The sequence below is a fragment of the Capricornis sumatraensis genome, chromosome 8, assembly GCF_032405125.1.
Source record: "Capricornis sumatraensis isolate serow.1 chromosome 8, serow.2, whole genome shotgun sequence".
Classification (NCBI taxonomy): Eukaryota; Metazoa; Chordata; class Mammalia; order Artiodactyla; family Bovidae; genus Capricornis; species Capricornis sumatraensis.
The window spans coordinates 1,056,730-1,069,232 of NC_091076.1; the positions used below are offsets into that span (position 1 = coordinate 1,056,730).

General features: G+C 68.1%; 1 protein-coding gene across 2 annotated transcripts in view; it reads left to right on the forward strand.

Moving 5' to 3' along the window:
* BRSK2 (BR serine/threonine kinase 2) overlaps positions 1–11,513 on the forward strand; it is a 48,301-nt gene extending 36,788 nt beyond the window's left edge. Inside the window, exons 13-20 of one of the 2 annotated variants that reach the window (XM_068977051.1) lie at positions 845–905; positions 1,573–1,780; positions 2,150–2,198; positions 6,684–6,807; positions 7,343–7,523; positions 7,619–7,708; positions 9,947–9,994; positions 11,494–11,513. In XM_068977051.1, coding sequence (XP_068833152.1) covers positions 845–905; positions 1,573–1,780; positions 2,150–2,198; positions 6,684–6,807; positions 7,343–7,523; positions 7,619–7,708; positions 9,947–9,994; positions 11,494–11,513 — 781 coding nt within the window. Of the gene's footprint in view, positions 1–844; positions 906–1,572; positions 1,781–2,149; positions 2,199–6,683; positions 6,808–7,342; positions 7,524–7,618; positions 7,709–7,889; positions 7,976–9,946; positions 9,995–11,493 lie in introns of those variants that run through there. The other variant, XM_068977050.1, reaches the window with a different exon arrangement.
* Positions 11,514–12,503: the final 990 nt, after the last annotated feature.

The window sequence follows — 12,503 nt, forward strand, 5'->3', positions numbered from 1 at the left end:
CTGTCCTCTTCTCTCCTGTGGCTGCCTCGACCCCTCCGGTTTCCTTCCTCTAAGGATGGCCGGTGCCGGCGCCCAGGGGTGAGCGGCGTCTCCTTTCCCTCGAGGCCACGTGGGTGGTGGAGCAAGGCCCTGCAGGCCCAGCCCCGCCCCAGAGGCGTCTGGTTCCTGCCCCAAGGGGGCAGCGGCCGCAGTGGTTTCCACCGGGCAAGCTGGCCAGTGACCTCTCTGCGGCCATGCCCAGGCCAAGTCTGCAGGCCACACGGAGGCAGGGTGCCGTCCACATCCCTGCTGACGGCCGTCACAGGCGCCGTGCAGGCGGCAGGTGGGGGGGGGGGGCGGCTCTGAGCCATACAGGTGGACCGTGGGCATGGAGGGGCTAGGCTGGTGCCCAGGCGCCAGGGGTGAGGCGCTCGGTGGAGTGCAGGACTCTGGGTCTGCAACAGCTCAGCCTGGAAGTTCAGCTGGGCTCAGGTCAGTGGGTGTGTGGAGAGGGCCCCCCGGGAGCCTTGCCTCCCCTGTCCCTCTGCTCACCAGGCTCGAGAGCATTGCTGAGGGCCCCTCTCTGCCCTCTGGGCCTGGGGCTTTGGGCCTTGGACGTGAGGCAGCTTCTGCGTGGGGGGAAGAGGAGCCCCCAGGCCGCCAGCTGCACCACGGGGCTCCAGTGGCCCCCAGGGGCCCGGGCCCTCCTGGGCCTGGTGCAAAGCGGGGGGGATGGCAGGCCTGCCCTGGGCACTGCCAGGCCTGCGCTGGGCCGGGGCCACTGCAGGGCTCTCTGCGGGCCCACCCGAGGGGGGAGGCGCCGGGAGCCCCGGGTCTGAGCCGCCCTGCGTGCCCGTGTTCCCAGGTCCAGGTCCATCAGCGGCGCCTCCTCGGGCCTGTCCACCAGCCCGCTCAGCAGCCCCCGGGTGAGTGACCCCGCCCCCCAGGGCGCCCCCCCAGGGCGGGGGGTGGCCGGGCGGACCCCACCCCACCTGCTGCTCGGGGGCTCCGGCTGCTCTTGCTAACGGCACGTTTTCTGTTTTGTTCCCTCGTGTGTCGTTTCCTTTTGTGGCGAACGCTCCCCCCACCCGCCTGTCCCCCCTCCTGCCTTGGGGTCCTCCTGGCGGTGTGTGTACTTGCGGGGGCGGGGCATGCGGGGGGCGGGGCATGCTCTGGGCTCTGGGCGCCCCCTGTTCTCCCCTGCGGCTCCCGTCTGCCCTGTAGCCTATTAGAAAGTTCATCCTGCCCCCCCCGCCCCCCGAGCTCCCCTTTGTGGCCTGCCCCCCGGCCACCTCCACGGAGCCTGAAGCTTGTCGGAGCGCCTCCCGGCCCGGACACCTCCTCCCTCCACAGGCCGCCCCGTGGCCCAACCCCAAGACCCAGACCTTGCCGAGCAAGGCCAAGCTGACCGACAAGCCGCTGCAGGGCACCAAGTCCAACCCACTCCCGGCAGGCACCCAGGCCCAGCCCCTTGTCCCAGGGGGCCTCAGCCCCCAGCCGGCCCTGCCCCCGGGCCCACCCGCCTTGCCGTCGCCTGCCCGGCTCCCACCCCCTGGGACTGAACCGAACACCAAATCTGTCCCCATCATACAGGTGACCCCTCACCCCTCTCCGAGGGGCAGTCCCCTCCCTACCCCCAAGGGGACGCCTGTGCACACGCCCAAGGAGAGCCCGGCTGGCACGCCCAACCCCACGCCGCCATCCAGCCCCAGCGTGGGAGGGGTGCCCTGGAGGACGCGGCTCAACTCCATCAAGAACAGCTTCCTGGGGTCGCCCCGCTTCCACCGCCGGAAACTGCAAGGTGAGAGTGGCCAGACACAGCAGAGGGGCTGGGGGGCCGCCAGCTCGGGAGAGGGGGGCAGGGGGCGGAGCTTGGGAGATCAGGTGGGCGGGGCTGGGGGATGGGGCACGGCGGAGCTCGGGAGAGGGGGCGGGGGGAGCTTGGGAGAGCAGGGGGCGGGGGCCCTGGCCAGCCGGGTACACCAGCCGCAGCGTGTCAATGGGCAGGGCGTGGGGGGCGTGGCCACCTCCCCAGCAGGGCCCTTTGGAGGCCAGAGAAGGCAAAGACTGGTTTCAGCACCAGGAGGCCGGACAGCTCGCTGTGCCCGGGGCCCTGCTGGGGGTGGGGCGGGGCGGTCACCGTGCTCTCTCCCTGTCCTTCCGCATGCAGTTCCGACACCCGAGGAGATGTCCAACCTGACCCCGGAGTCGTCCCCAGAGTAAGTGGCCCTGCTCAAGCTCGAGTATGTGCTGCTGGCTTCTTCCCGCTGCCTGGACGTGGAGTGTGTGGGCATCCGGGATGGATCCTGGGTGTCAGGCCGGGGTCACTAGGGTGCTGAGGCCGCCTGCGACTTCACTTTGAGTGCCAGGGTCGGTGTGAGGCCGGGGCAGCGACGAAGCCTTGCCCAGGTCTGCTCCGAAGCCGCAGCTCAGGGGGCGGGTCACGCGGGTGGCAGGGACAGCACAGCCGCGCCTCAGAGTGACCGTCGGCTCCTGCTGTGAGCCATGGGCTCTACGCGGGGAAGCTGGCGGGCCCTGAGCCCCTGGCCAGCTGTGAGGTGCCTGTAGGAGGGGCCTCCACCCACCGTCCCACGAGAGGCGGAAGCATGGCCTTCAGGCAACAGGCAGGCAGTGCTGTGCTGGATGTCTGGACGCCAGTCCCCGTGTCTGGGGCCCAGACTCCCGAGAGGTCCCAGCCTCTTCTCCCTTCAGCGTGTGAATGAGACCTGGGGGGTGGCCGTGGGCAGGCTCGCCGTGACCTCACTGCAGGAGAAGCTCCGTTACCACAGCGTCGAGACCCTGCGTGGGCCTGTGGACATAGCGCCAGGGTGGAGCTGGAGGGCCGCCAGCCCTAGGTGCAGGGCCTCGGGGTCTCTGGGACCCCCCGTTGGTGTCCCTTCGGTCAGGATTTCCTGCCGTCATCAGAAGCTCTGGCAACCATGTTTGTAACTTAATTGTTAGGTTTTCTAGAAAAGCTTAAAAAAAAAGCCTACCCAGAGCAGCGGACAGCACCGCTCAGGCGGCCCGCAGCCTCACGCCCACTCTCGAGTCCTGGAGGCCTGGTCCCCCCACAAGGGCCCTGACTGGCACCTGGCCTCCACTCAGCGGGTGTGGCTGATGAGGGAGCCGACGGGTTGCCCTAGGGCAGGGGCGTCCCTGGCACCCGCTCCTCATGAGGCTGTGGTCGTTGGCCCGGAGACGTCCCCTCCACGTGGTCGCAGCCTCGGTCCGTCGTGTGCGCGTGGCGTTCACACCCGGCCTGCATGATGGCCCAGACTCTCAGCTCCTCGGGCAGACACCAGGCCGGCGCCTCGTCTCTGGCCGCAAGCTCTGTCTCCTCCAGGAGTCCCAGCCTTTGCTCTCAGCACCTTCCCCCAGCGGGTGAGGCTCAGAGTCCGCGTCAGCACGTGTAAGAGCTGCTATCAGACAACAGGCCTTCACCAACAGGCCCAGCCAGGCCCAGACTGAACCGCACAGGCCTTCCCAGCCCCTCAGGCTGCTGTCAGACCCTACGCCAAGCACACAGCTGAGTGCTCCTGTGACTCAGTGTCTTCATCGAGGGAGGCGGGGCGCTGGCCCCCACCGAGGGCTCCAGAGCTGCCTCCTGGCCCTTTTCTGAACTTCAGGCCCGCGGAGCTCTGGATGCGACAATGGCTGCGGAGCCAGCAGGGTGTGCGGAAGGAGGAGAAGGTAGCCAGCGATCGCCGGGGCCTGGGAAGGGCAGGTCCCGTGTCTCTGCCTCGGAGTCCATGCCCAGAGGCCGGCTCCAGCCCCACAAGTGGACACAGCCTCTGTGGGCAGGCTGCCTTCTGCCCACAGTGTCGAGGGCCGCAGCGTTGCCACGGGCCCCAGAGCCAGCTCCAGAAACGGGCAAGAGAAAGGGGAGCCACACGGGAGAGTGCCTTGCAAGTTGAAGACCCAGCCTGGCGCCTGCGGGGTATCAGGCCCCACCACTCACGCTGCCAGTGCCGCCCGAGCAATATTGGCCTGGGCGGGCCCCCTACTTGCAGAGCCCTGGCCCTGTCCACAGCTGAGCTCCTGGCATCGGGCAGGCGCTCCCGCCAATGCTTGTCCATCACCCAGCCTCTGGGTCAGGCCCCACTCTACAGTGTTGGTCAGTGACGGTCATCTCAAGGCCCATCCAAGGCTCCATCCACCTCCAGGTTCAGCTGGCCACCAGCAGGATTCAGGCTCCTGGCCACACAAGCCTCCCCATTCCGTCCGTCTGTCCCCACTGCGTCTAACCGTGTCAGTTTGTCCACACGAGGTGGAGGCCCCTAGCCAGGGGGAGGCCAGCCTTTCAGAGCCTGATCTTGGGGGAGAGGCCCGCTGCCCTCCTGCTCAGAAGCGAGTCCCAGCCTCGTCCACCGAGGGAGGGGCCTGCATGGGCTGAATACGGGAGGCAGGATGTGTGCGCTGAGGGGGCGGCCCAGCCCAGATGGGGGCCTCAGATGAGGCAGAGGGACAGAGAACGATGGGCAGGGCAGGCCCGGTGCCTGTGAGGTGTGGGCTCTCATGCAAGAGGGGGCTGCCGTCCTGGGTCCCTGGGGTGGCCCCTGCCCTGCTCCATGCAGCAGCTGGGCCCCCAGGGGTCTGAGCGAGATCTGTTTTCCAGGAGTGATCTGGCCGGGCAGGCGGGCACCAATCCCCCGGGCTCAGAGGGAGGGCAGGTGGCATCTGGGCCCCAGCTTCCATCCCTGCCCCTCTCCCCGGGCAGACCTGCACAGGGTCCCCCGCCCTCCCCACCCACACAGCCCCGATGGGCACCTCTCCCTGGGAACTGCAGGGAGGCCACCCTGCAAGTCACCCCCAAACAGCGGTATAACGCAAGGCTGGGGTCGGGGTGTGCTCAAGGGCAGGGCGCTCCCCACTCTCCCCACCTCCCCTCCTCCCTTCCTGACGGGGTCTCAGCAGGTGCTGCCCACACCCAGGTGGGAGGGGGTAGCTGCAGGACCACTGTGAGGGCTGTGGGGCCCAGGGCGGGGCTGGTCAGGGGTTAGGATGGAGGGGCGATTAGGGCGGGAAGTTGGTCAAGATAGTGGAGTCAAGATGGGGTCACAGTCACGGCTGGGATGGGGGTCAGGATGGGGGGGTCAGAGCTGTGGGGTCACGGTAACCATAATGGGGTCAAGGCACAGGCTGTGGGGTGAGGGTCAGGATGGGGTCACAGGTCAGGGTCAGGATTGGGGGGTCAGAGCTGTGGGGTCATGGTCACTGTGATGGGGTCAAGGCAGGAGCTGTGGGGTGAGGGTCAGGATAATGGGGTCAGAGGTCAGGGTCAGGATGGTGGGGATTAGGGCTGTGGGGTGAGGGTCAGGATGATGGGACCAGAGGTCAGGTCAGGATGCTGGGGGTCAGGGCTGTGGCTGAGGGTCAGGATGCTGGGGGTCAGGGCTGTGGGCTGAGGGTCAGCATGCTGAGGTCAGGGCTGTGGGCTGAGGGTCAGGATGATGGGACCAGAGGTCAGGTCAGGATGGTGGGGGTCAGGGCTGTGGGCCGAGGGTCAGGATGCTGAGGTCAGGGCTGTGGCTGAGGGTCAGGATGCTGAGGTCAGGGCTGTGGCTGAGGGTTAGGATGCTGAGGTCAGGGCTGTGGCTGAGGATCAGGATGCTGAGGTCAGGGCTGTGGCTGAGGGTCAGGATGCTGAGGTCAGGGCTGTGGGCTGAGGATCAGGATGCTGAGGTCAGGGCTGTGGCTGAGGATCAGGATGGTGGGGGTCAGGGCTGTGGGCTGAGGGTCAGCATGCTGAGGTCAGGGCTGTGGCTGAGGGTCAGCATGCTGAGGTCAGGGCTGTGGCTGAGGGTCAGCATGCTGAGGTCAGGGCTGTGGGCTGAGGGTCAGCATGCTGAGGTCAGGGCTGTGGCTGAGGATCAGGATGCTGAGGTCAGGGCTGTGGCTGAGGGTCAGGATGGTGGGGGTCAGGGCTGTGGGCTGAGGGTCAGGATGCTGAGGTCAGGGCTGTGGGCCGAGGGTCAGGATGCTGAGGTCAGGGCTGTGGCTGAGGGTCAGGATGCTGAGGTCAGGGCTGTGGGCCGAGGGTCAGGATGCTGAGGTCAGGGCTGTGGCTGAGGATCAGGATGCTGAGGTCAGGGCTGTGGGCTGAGGATCAGGATGCTGAGGTCAGGGCTGTGGCTGAGGGTCAGGATGCTGAGGTCAGGGCTGTGGCTGAGGGTCAGGATGCTGAGGTCAGGGCTGTGGCTGAGGGTCAGGATGCTGAGGTCAGGGCTGTGGCTGAGGATCAGGATGGTGGGGGTCAGGGCTGTGGGCCGAGGGTCAGGATGCTGAGGTCAGGGCTGTGGCTGAGGGTCAGGATGCTGAGGTCAGGGCTGTGGGCTGAGGGTCAGCATGCTGAGGTCAGGGCTGTGGCTGAGGGTCAGGATGCTGAGGTCAGGGCTGTGGCTGAGGGTCAGCATGCTGAGGTCAGGGCTGTGGGCTGAGGATCAGGATGGTGGGGGTCAGGGCTGTGGGCTGAGGGTCAGGATGCTGAGGTCAGGGCTGTGGGCCGAGGGTCAGGATGCTGAGGTCAGGGCTGTGGCTGAGGGTCAGGATGCTGAGGTCAGGGCTATGGCTGAGGGTTAGGATGCTGAGGTCAGGGCTGTGGCCCAGTCAGGACAGCGAGCTGTCCGCAGCCCGGGGGAGCAGACAGGCCCGCGCTCGGCTCGGCTGGGGTGCCCTGAGCTGATCAGCTGTCCGCCCACACCCAGGCTCGCTAAGAAGTCCTGGTTCGGAAACTTCATCAGCCTAGAGAAGGAGGAGCAGGTCTTCGTGGTCATCAAGGATAAGCCTCTGAGCTCCATCAAAGCTGACATCGTCCACGCCTTCCTGTCGGTGAGCCTCTCGCCACGAGGTCCCTGGCCCTGGGACCCCGGCCTGGGCCGGGCCAGGTGGGCAGGAGATGGGTGTCCCCTGGGCCGAGCCCAGGCGGGGTGTGGTGGTGCCTCCAGGGACCCCTCACTGAGGTGGGGTGATGCACAGCCGCTCTGAGGAGGTGGGGTGGGGGGCTCTGCAGGTCTGGGGGATTCACCTGGGGCCTCGAGACTGTCCCCGGGAGCCCGGCGCCCTGTCCTGCGTGCCCGCTGCCTGCCTCCCGCAGCCCCGCGCCCCTCCGTGCAGAGGCTGCTCGGCCCAACCAGAGCCGCAGGCCTGAGTCCTGCAGAGTCAGGCTTTGACCCCGGGGGGCGCGTCCCCTACGTGCGGCCCAGGCTCTGGCCCCGCCTCTCCCTTCCCACCGGCAGACCCTGCTTTCTGCCCCGTGTCGGGGTCCCCCTGCCTGAGGTGGAGACCCCCTGCCGCTGGGGTCTGGGGGCCCGGGGGCGGGCGGCTCCACAAGGGGAGGCCGCACTCACACTGCCTGCGCCCACAGATCCCCAGCCTCAGCCACAGCGTCATCTCGCAGACGAGCTTCCGGGCGGAGTACAAGGCGACCGGGGGCCCGGCCGTGTTCCAGAAGCCGGTCAAGTTCCAGGTGGACATCACGTACACGGAGGGCGGGGCCGCGCAGAAGGAGAACGGCATCTACTCGGTCACGTTCACGCTCCTGTCAGGTGAGCCGCTGGGGAGGCCTGGGGCCGCCCCCTGGGGGCGGGGCTGGAGCGCCGGGGCCGTGGGCTCTGCCCCTCACGCGCCCTGTCTCCCCCAGGCCCGAGCCGCCGCTTCAAGAGGGTCGTGGAGACCATTCAGGCCCAGCTGCTGAGCACACACGAGCAGCCCTCTGCCCAGCACTTGTCAGGTGAGGGAGGGGCCTGGCCCGGCGGCCGAGGGCTGGGGACGGGGTGTGGCCCCCTCTGCGAGCCGCCTGGCCCGCAGCCATGCGCCCCCAGGGAGCAGGGCGCTCCCGCACAGCGGCGTCTCTGCACGCCAGGGAGGTAGGGCCGCACGCCACACTGAAAGGCGCCTCTTGTCCACTGTAGAACCCCCCCCGCCAGCTCCAGGACTAAGCTGGGGTGCTGGGCTTAAGGGCCAGAAGGTGGCCACCAGCTACGAGAGTAGCCTCTGACGCTGGCAGGTAAGGTGTCCGGCCCCACCGCCGGGGCAGGGAGGGGGCTGTGGGCAGGTCCTCTGTGAGAGCCAGGCTGGCCCGAGGAGGGCGCCCTGTGCCCACCCACACATCCAGCGGCTGCCTCCCGGCCCTGGACAGGCCACGCGGGCCCAGCACCCAGCTGAGCAGCTGGACATGGGGCAGCCCGGCCCCTGGCCAGTGAGAGCAGGCTTCTCCGGAGTGACTGGGGTCCTGCCAGGGCCCTGAGCCCTTGGGGTCCCCCACACAGCATTCTCCAGGGTGGGGGGTGGTACCCACTCTGGCTGATGTGAGGGGCTGTCCGCCACCCACCCTCCCCTAGACGGGCAGGACGGGGGCCTGAGGTCCAGGCGAAGCAGGGGTCTCCCGGTGGGCCTAGAGGGGTGCACACAGGGGCTGGCGTTGCCCAGGCCTGCAGCGCTGGAGGCCCAGGAGCCTGAGGGTCAGCACGGCTGGGCCCTGGCAGGGAGGGGGCTGTCGCCGCGCAGGTGTGGGTGAGCCCTGGGGCTCGTGCATGAACGGTGAGCGGCGTGTCAGGGAGGGTGAGCGGCGCGGGTTCGCGGCGGCAGATGCCAGCTGACCGTGAGGCCCATGTGGGGCCTGGGGAGCGCAGGGTCCAGCCCAGAGCCCCCTTTTCAGGGCCCCTGTGGCCGACCGTCTGTGCTTCTGTGTGGGATCCTAGAGGCCGAGTGGCCCTCGTCCATCCCGCCCCGCCATGCTCATTCCATCGTCTGTGTTCCACCTTCTCCCCCTTGTCACGTGTGCCCCTCTGGTGGGGGGGGGGCTGGGGCTGGAGGGCTCTGACCCACGGAGGGGGCCCACTCCCCCAGCCCTGGGAGCTGGCTGGCCTGGGGGCTGTGCCTTTAATGCCCCCATCTCAGAGGAGGCAGCGCTCCCAGGGGGAGGCTGAAGCTGAGTCAGGACAGCTTCTCCAGGGAAGCGAGCAGGGGGCCTGGCGAACTGCCTGGAGGACAGGGACACGGGCCTTCTTTGTTCCTGGCCAGGCAGAGTCCCGCCCTAGGGGGCCCCCTCCCGTTTGCCAGTGTGCCCTGCGCTAGGCCCCGGCCCAGGAGCAAACCTGGTGGACCGACCCTTTTGCAGGGTCCCAATCCTGCACCAGCTTGGGTCTGAACCGCCTCCCTGGAGATTGCTGGGTGCCAGCTCTGGGCCAAGCCCGTCTGCCCTGCTTTCCTTCAGGGACCCCAGCCCCTCCTCCAGGGGTCGGCCCTTACCAGGTCCCTCCCTCTTGCCCTGCTTGTCCCGAGAGCTCAGAGCCGCTGGATGTGGGAAGGGGGCAGAAGCTGGGGTCCCTCTGGGGCACGAGGCTGAGACCTGGTAGCCAGTCCAGCAGGGCCCCATGCAGCCCAAGGAGGGGCTCTTAGAGGGCCTGGCTGCCTTCCCCACCCCCAGCCCACCCGGCCCGGCCGAGCGGAGAGGGTTGGGAAGAGGGTGCCTCCCTGAGTCTGGAAAAGGGGAGCCTTGCAGCCACCGGGTCAAAGAGTGAGTGGTAGGCTGAGGACCCAAAGGCGGCCCACACAGATCCCAGCCAGAGGCCTGGACCTCTTAGCTTTGAAGCGCGTGCCCTGGACCCAGAGTCAGAGGGGAGGGAGGGCCAGGCATGACCCCCAGTGCCCAGGAGAGGGGTCCCGCTCTCCGCTGCCCTCTGCCGAGCCCTGCCCGCCCCGGCGGGCGCCTCCCCGCTGAGCCCCGCACTCCGTGTTCCTGGCGCCTTTCTGAGCACAGGCCCTCATAGCCCGCCTGCGTTGGCTCCACCCCTTGGCCCCAGCCCCGCCCACCCTTGGTCACAACCACGCCCGCTTCCTAGGCCCCGCCCTTCCCAGGGCCCCGCCCCCTCCCCGGGCCCGGCCTGAGGCTGCCCCCCCCAGCTCGAGGTCTGAGCTGGAAGCTGTGTTCACACGTCTCCCCTCCTTTCTCCGTTCTGTGCTCCAGACACCACTAACTGTATGGAAATGATGACGGGGAGGCTTTCCAAATGTGGTAAGAACCCCTCACGCGCACCGGGGCCCCCCAGCCTGTCACCCCATTGCTCACCCCTGCACCCCCTGCAGCCTGCTCTGGTGGGTGCTGCCCCCACCCCCGGCTGTCCTGGGGTCCCTGTGTGCCTGAGGAGCCCGGACACGCACACAGGGCCGCGCTTGCCCCCAAGGCGCCCGGCTGTGCCCAGCCCCCAGTCTCTGCCACCAGCCACCTCCCTCATTCAGTCCCCAGAGCGGCCGCAAGCCCGGCCCAAGATCAAGGCAGGCCAGGGAGGGACTCCAAGGCTCAGAGCAGGAAGGGGCGCCTCAGCCCCAAGGCCAGCAAGGCTCCCAGCTGCGGGCTCTGGCCCGAGGTCAGGGGGCCCCCAGGCCCTGGGCTGCAGGCTCGGGTCAGGCCCTCTGCCGTCGGCAGAAGCAGAGCGGGGCACCTGCTGCTCTGTCATCAGAGCAGAGATGGGGGTCCTGCCTGTCCTTGCCCGGGTGGAGGCCTGGCTTAGGAGGAGGGGCTGAGGTGCCCTGGGGCCAGGAGCACAGGCTGGGCCCCCACGGCTGCCCCTTCCTTTTCCCTCGGGATGGTCTCTCTGGGGCCCCCACTTTGGCTGCCTGCCCCAGCCCTCACCACACCCAAGCTCCATGCCTGTCCACCGATCCATCCGTCTGTCTGTCCGCTGCTGACCTCTGTGTCCACGCTGTGCCACCCGGGCTGGCCGGGGGCGGGGCTCCAGGCCTCCCAGGAGGAGTGTGACTGGCTTGGGCCTCCATTCCCTGGGTCCTGCCTGGCCCTGGCCTTCCCACCGCTGAGGACTCAGGGTGATGGGAGGCCTGGCGGCGGAGGAGGGTCCCCGCCGGCCTGGGCCCCAGCCTGCCGCCCAGAGGCCTCGAGCCCCCCGGCCGCCAGCCCCGCTTGCTGCCGCGGCCCCGCGCGCCCGCCCTCGTGGGCCCCTGGTTCATCCGTCTGTTCTCTCTCTTCCCTCCCTCCCTCCCTCCCTCCCTCCTTTTCTCTCTTTTCTTTTTTTCTTTTGTCTCTGTTCTGTGCACCCAGGCAGCCCATTGAGTAACTTCTTTGACGTAATTAAACAACTTTTTTCAGACGAGAAGAACGGGCAGGCGGCCCAGGCCCCCAGCACGCCCGCCAAGCGGAGTTCCCACAGCCCACTCGGGGACTCCGCGGCCGCTGGCCCCGGCCCTGGAGGGGACGCCGAGTACCCAGCGGGCAAGGACGCGGCCAGGACGGGGCTGCCCGCCGCCCGCCGGGAGCAGCCTTAGACAGACACATAGCCCCCGCCCCTTGTGCGGCCCGCCGCCCGCCCGCCCGCCCGCCCGGGGTGGACCCAGGGCCACAGTCCGTCTAGACTGCCATCAAGCCGGGGAGGAAAGGAAAGGGGGCCCCGGGGTTTGCAGCCCAGGCCAGGCCGACCGGGCCCGCTCTCTCTCTCTCTCTCTCTCGCTGTCTCTCTCTGCCTGTCTCTGACAACGCCACTGTCTCCACTCTGATACCAGGAATTATCCCGAAAAGTTAACATGTCACCTCCACGAGGCCGCCCTCCGTGCTCTCCGCCGGACTCCGGCTGACCGAAGGCAGCTGCCGCAGACCCGCCCTCTCTCCTCCTGCCGCCCGCCCGCCCGCCTGCCCGCCTGCCCGCGTGGCAGCTCTGCCCAGTTTCAGCTCCGCATGGCCATGGGGAGGAGGACCCAGGCCCCCCCAACTGGACGCGCGCTGACTAGCGCCCTCGGCGGGTCCAGCCGGCCTCCGGGGCGGGCCCGAGGGGGCGAAGCAGTCGTCTGGCCCAGCCGCCTCGGCCTCTCCCCGGCGCGCCCCTCCCCGAGCCCGCCGCTCCTCGTCCACGTCCATGCACCTCAGCGCCGCCCACCTGACCCGCCGCGCCCCACCCCCAGCTCCCTGGGGGCCGCAGGTGGAACGAAACCCCGGGCCCAGCGTGCCCGTCGCCCCGAGGCTGGCCGAGATCAGTATTATTTATTTGCTGTTTTAACTTATTGAGTTTCTTCTCTGTTCAGGGAAGGGGCAGCAGCAGCGCCGTCCTGCCGTCTGTCCGTCCGTCTGTCTGTCTGTATGTGTGTGTGTGTGTGTCTTGGGCAGGGTGGGGTCTGGGCCAAGGTGCCCCATGGACAGAGCCGTCGGGGTGCTGGGGGCAGCCGGCCGGTGCAGCGCCGGCAAGCTACTGTAAACTTTAAAGAATTCCTGCAAGATATTTTTATAAACTTTTTTTCTTGGTTGTTTTTGGAGAAGGGTGTTGGGGGGGCGGGCCGCGGGGCAGGGCTAGACTTGGAGTTCGGTTCTTTCTATACACACACATATAAATATATTTAGAGAATGGCGTGGTTCGCTCTGTCCCAGGTTTGGTCTGAGGAGACGTGACTCCATCCTAGGGGGCCCGGGCCGGGGCCCATCTTGGTTTTGTGTCCGAGTGTGGGGCCTGGGGAAGGCCTGAGTTGGCCCCCTACACATAACACGCTAGACAGAAGAGGCATTGCAGGCTTTTTTTTTTTTT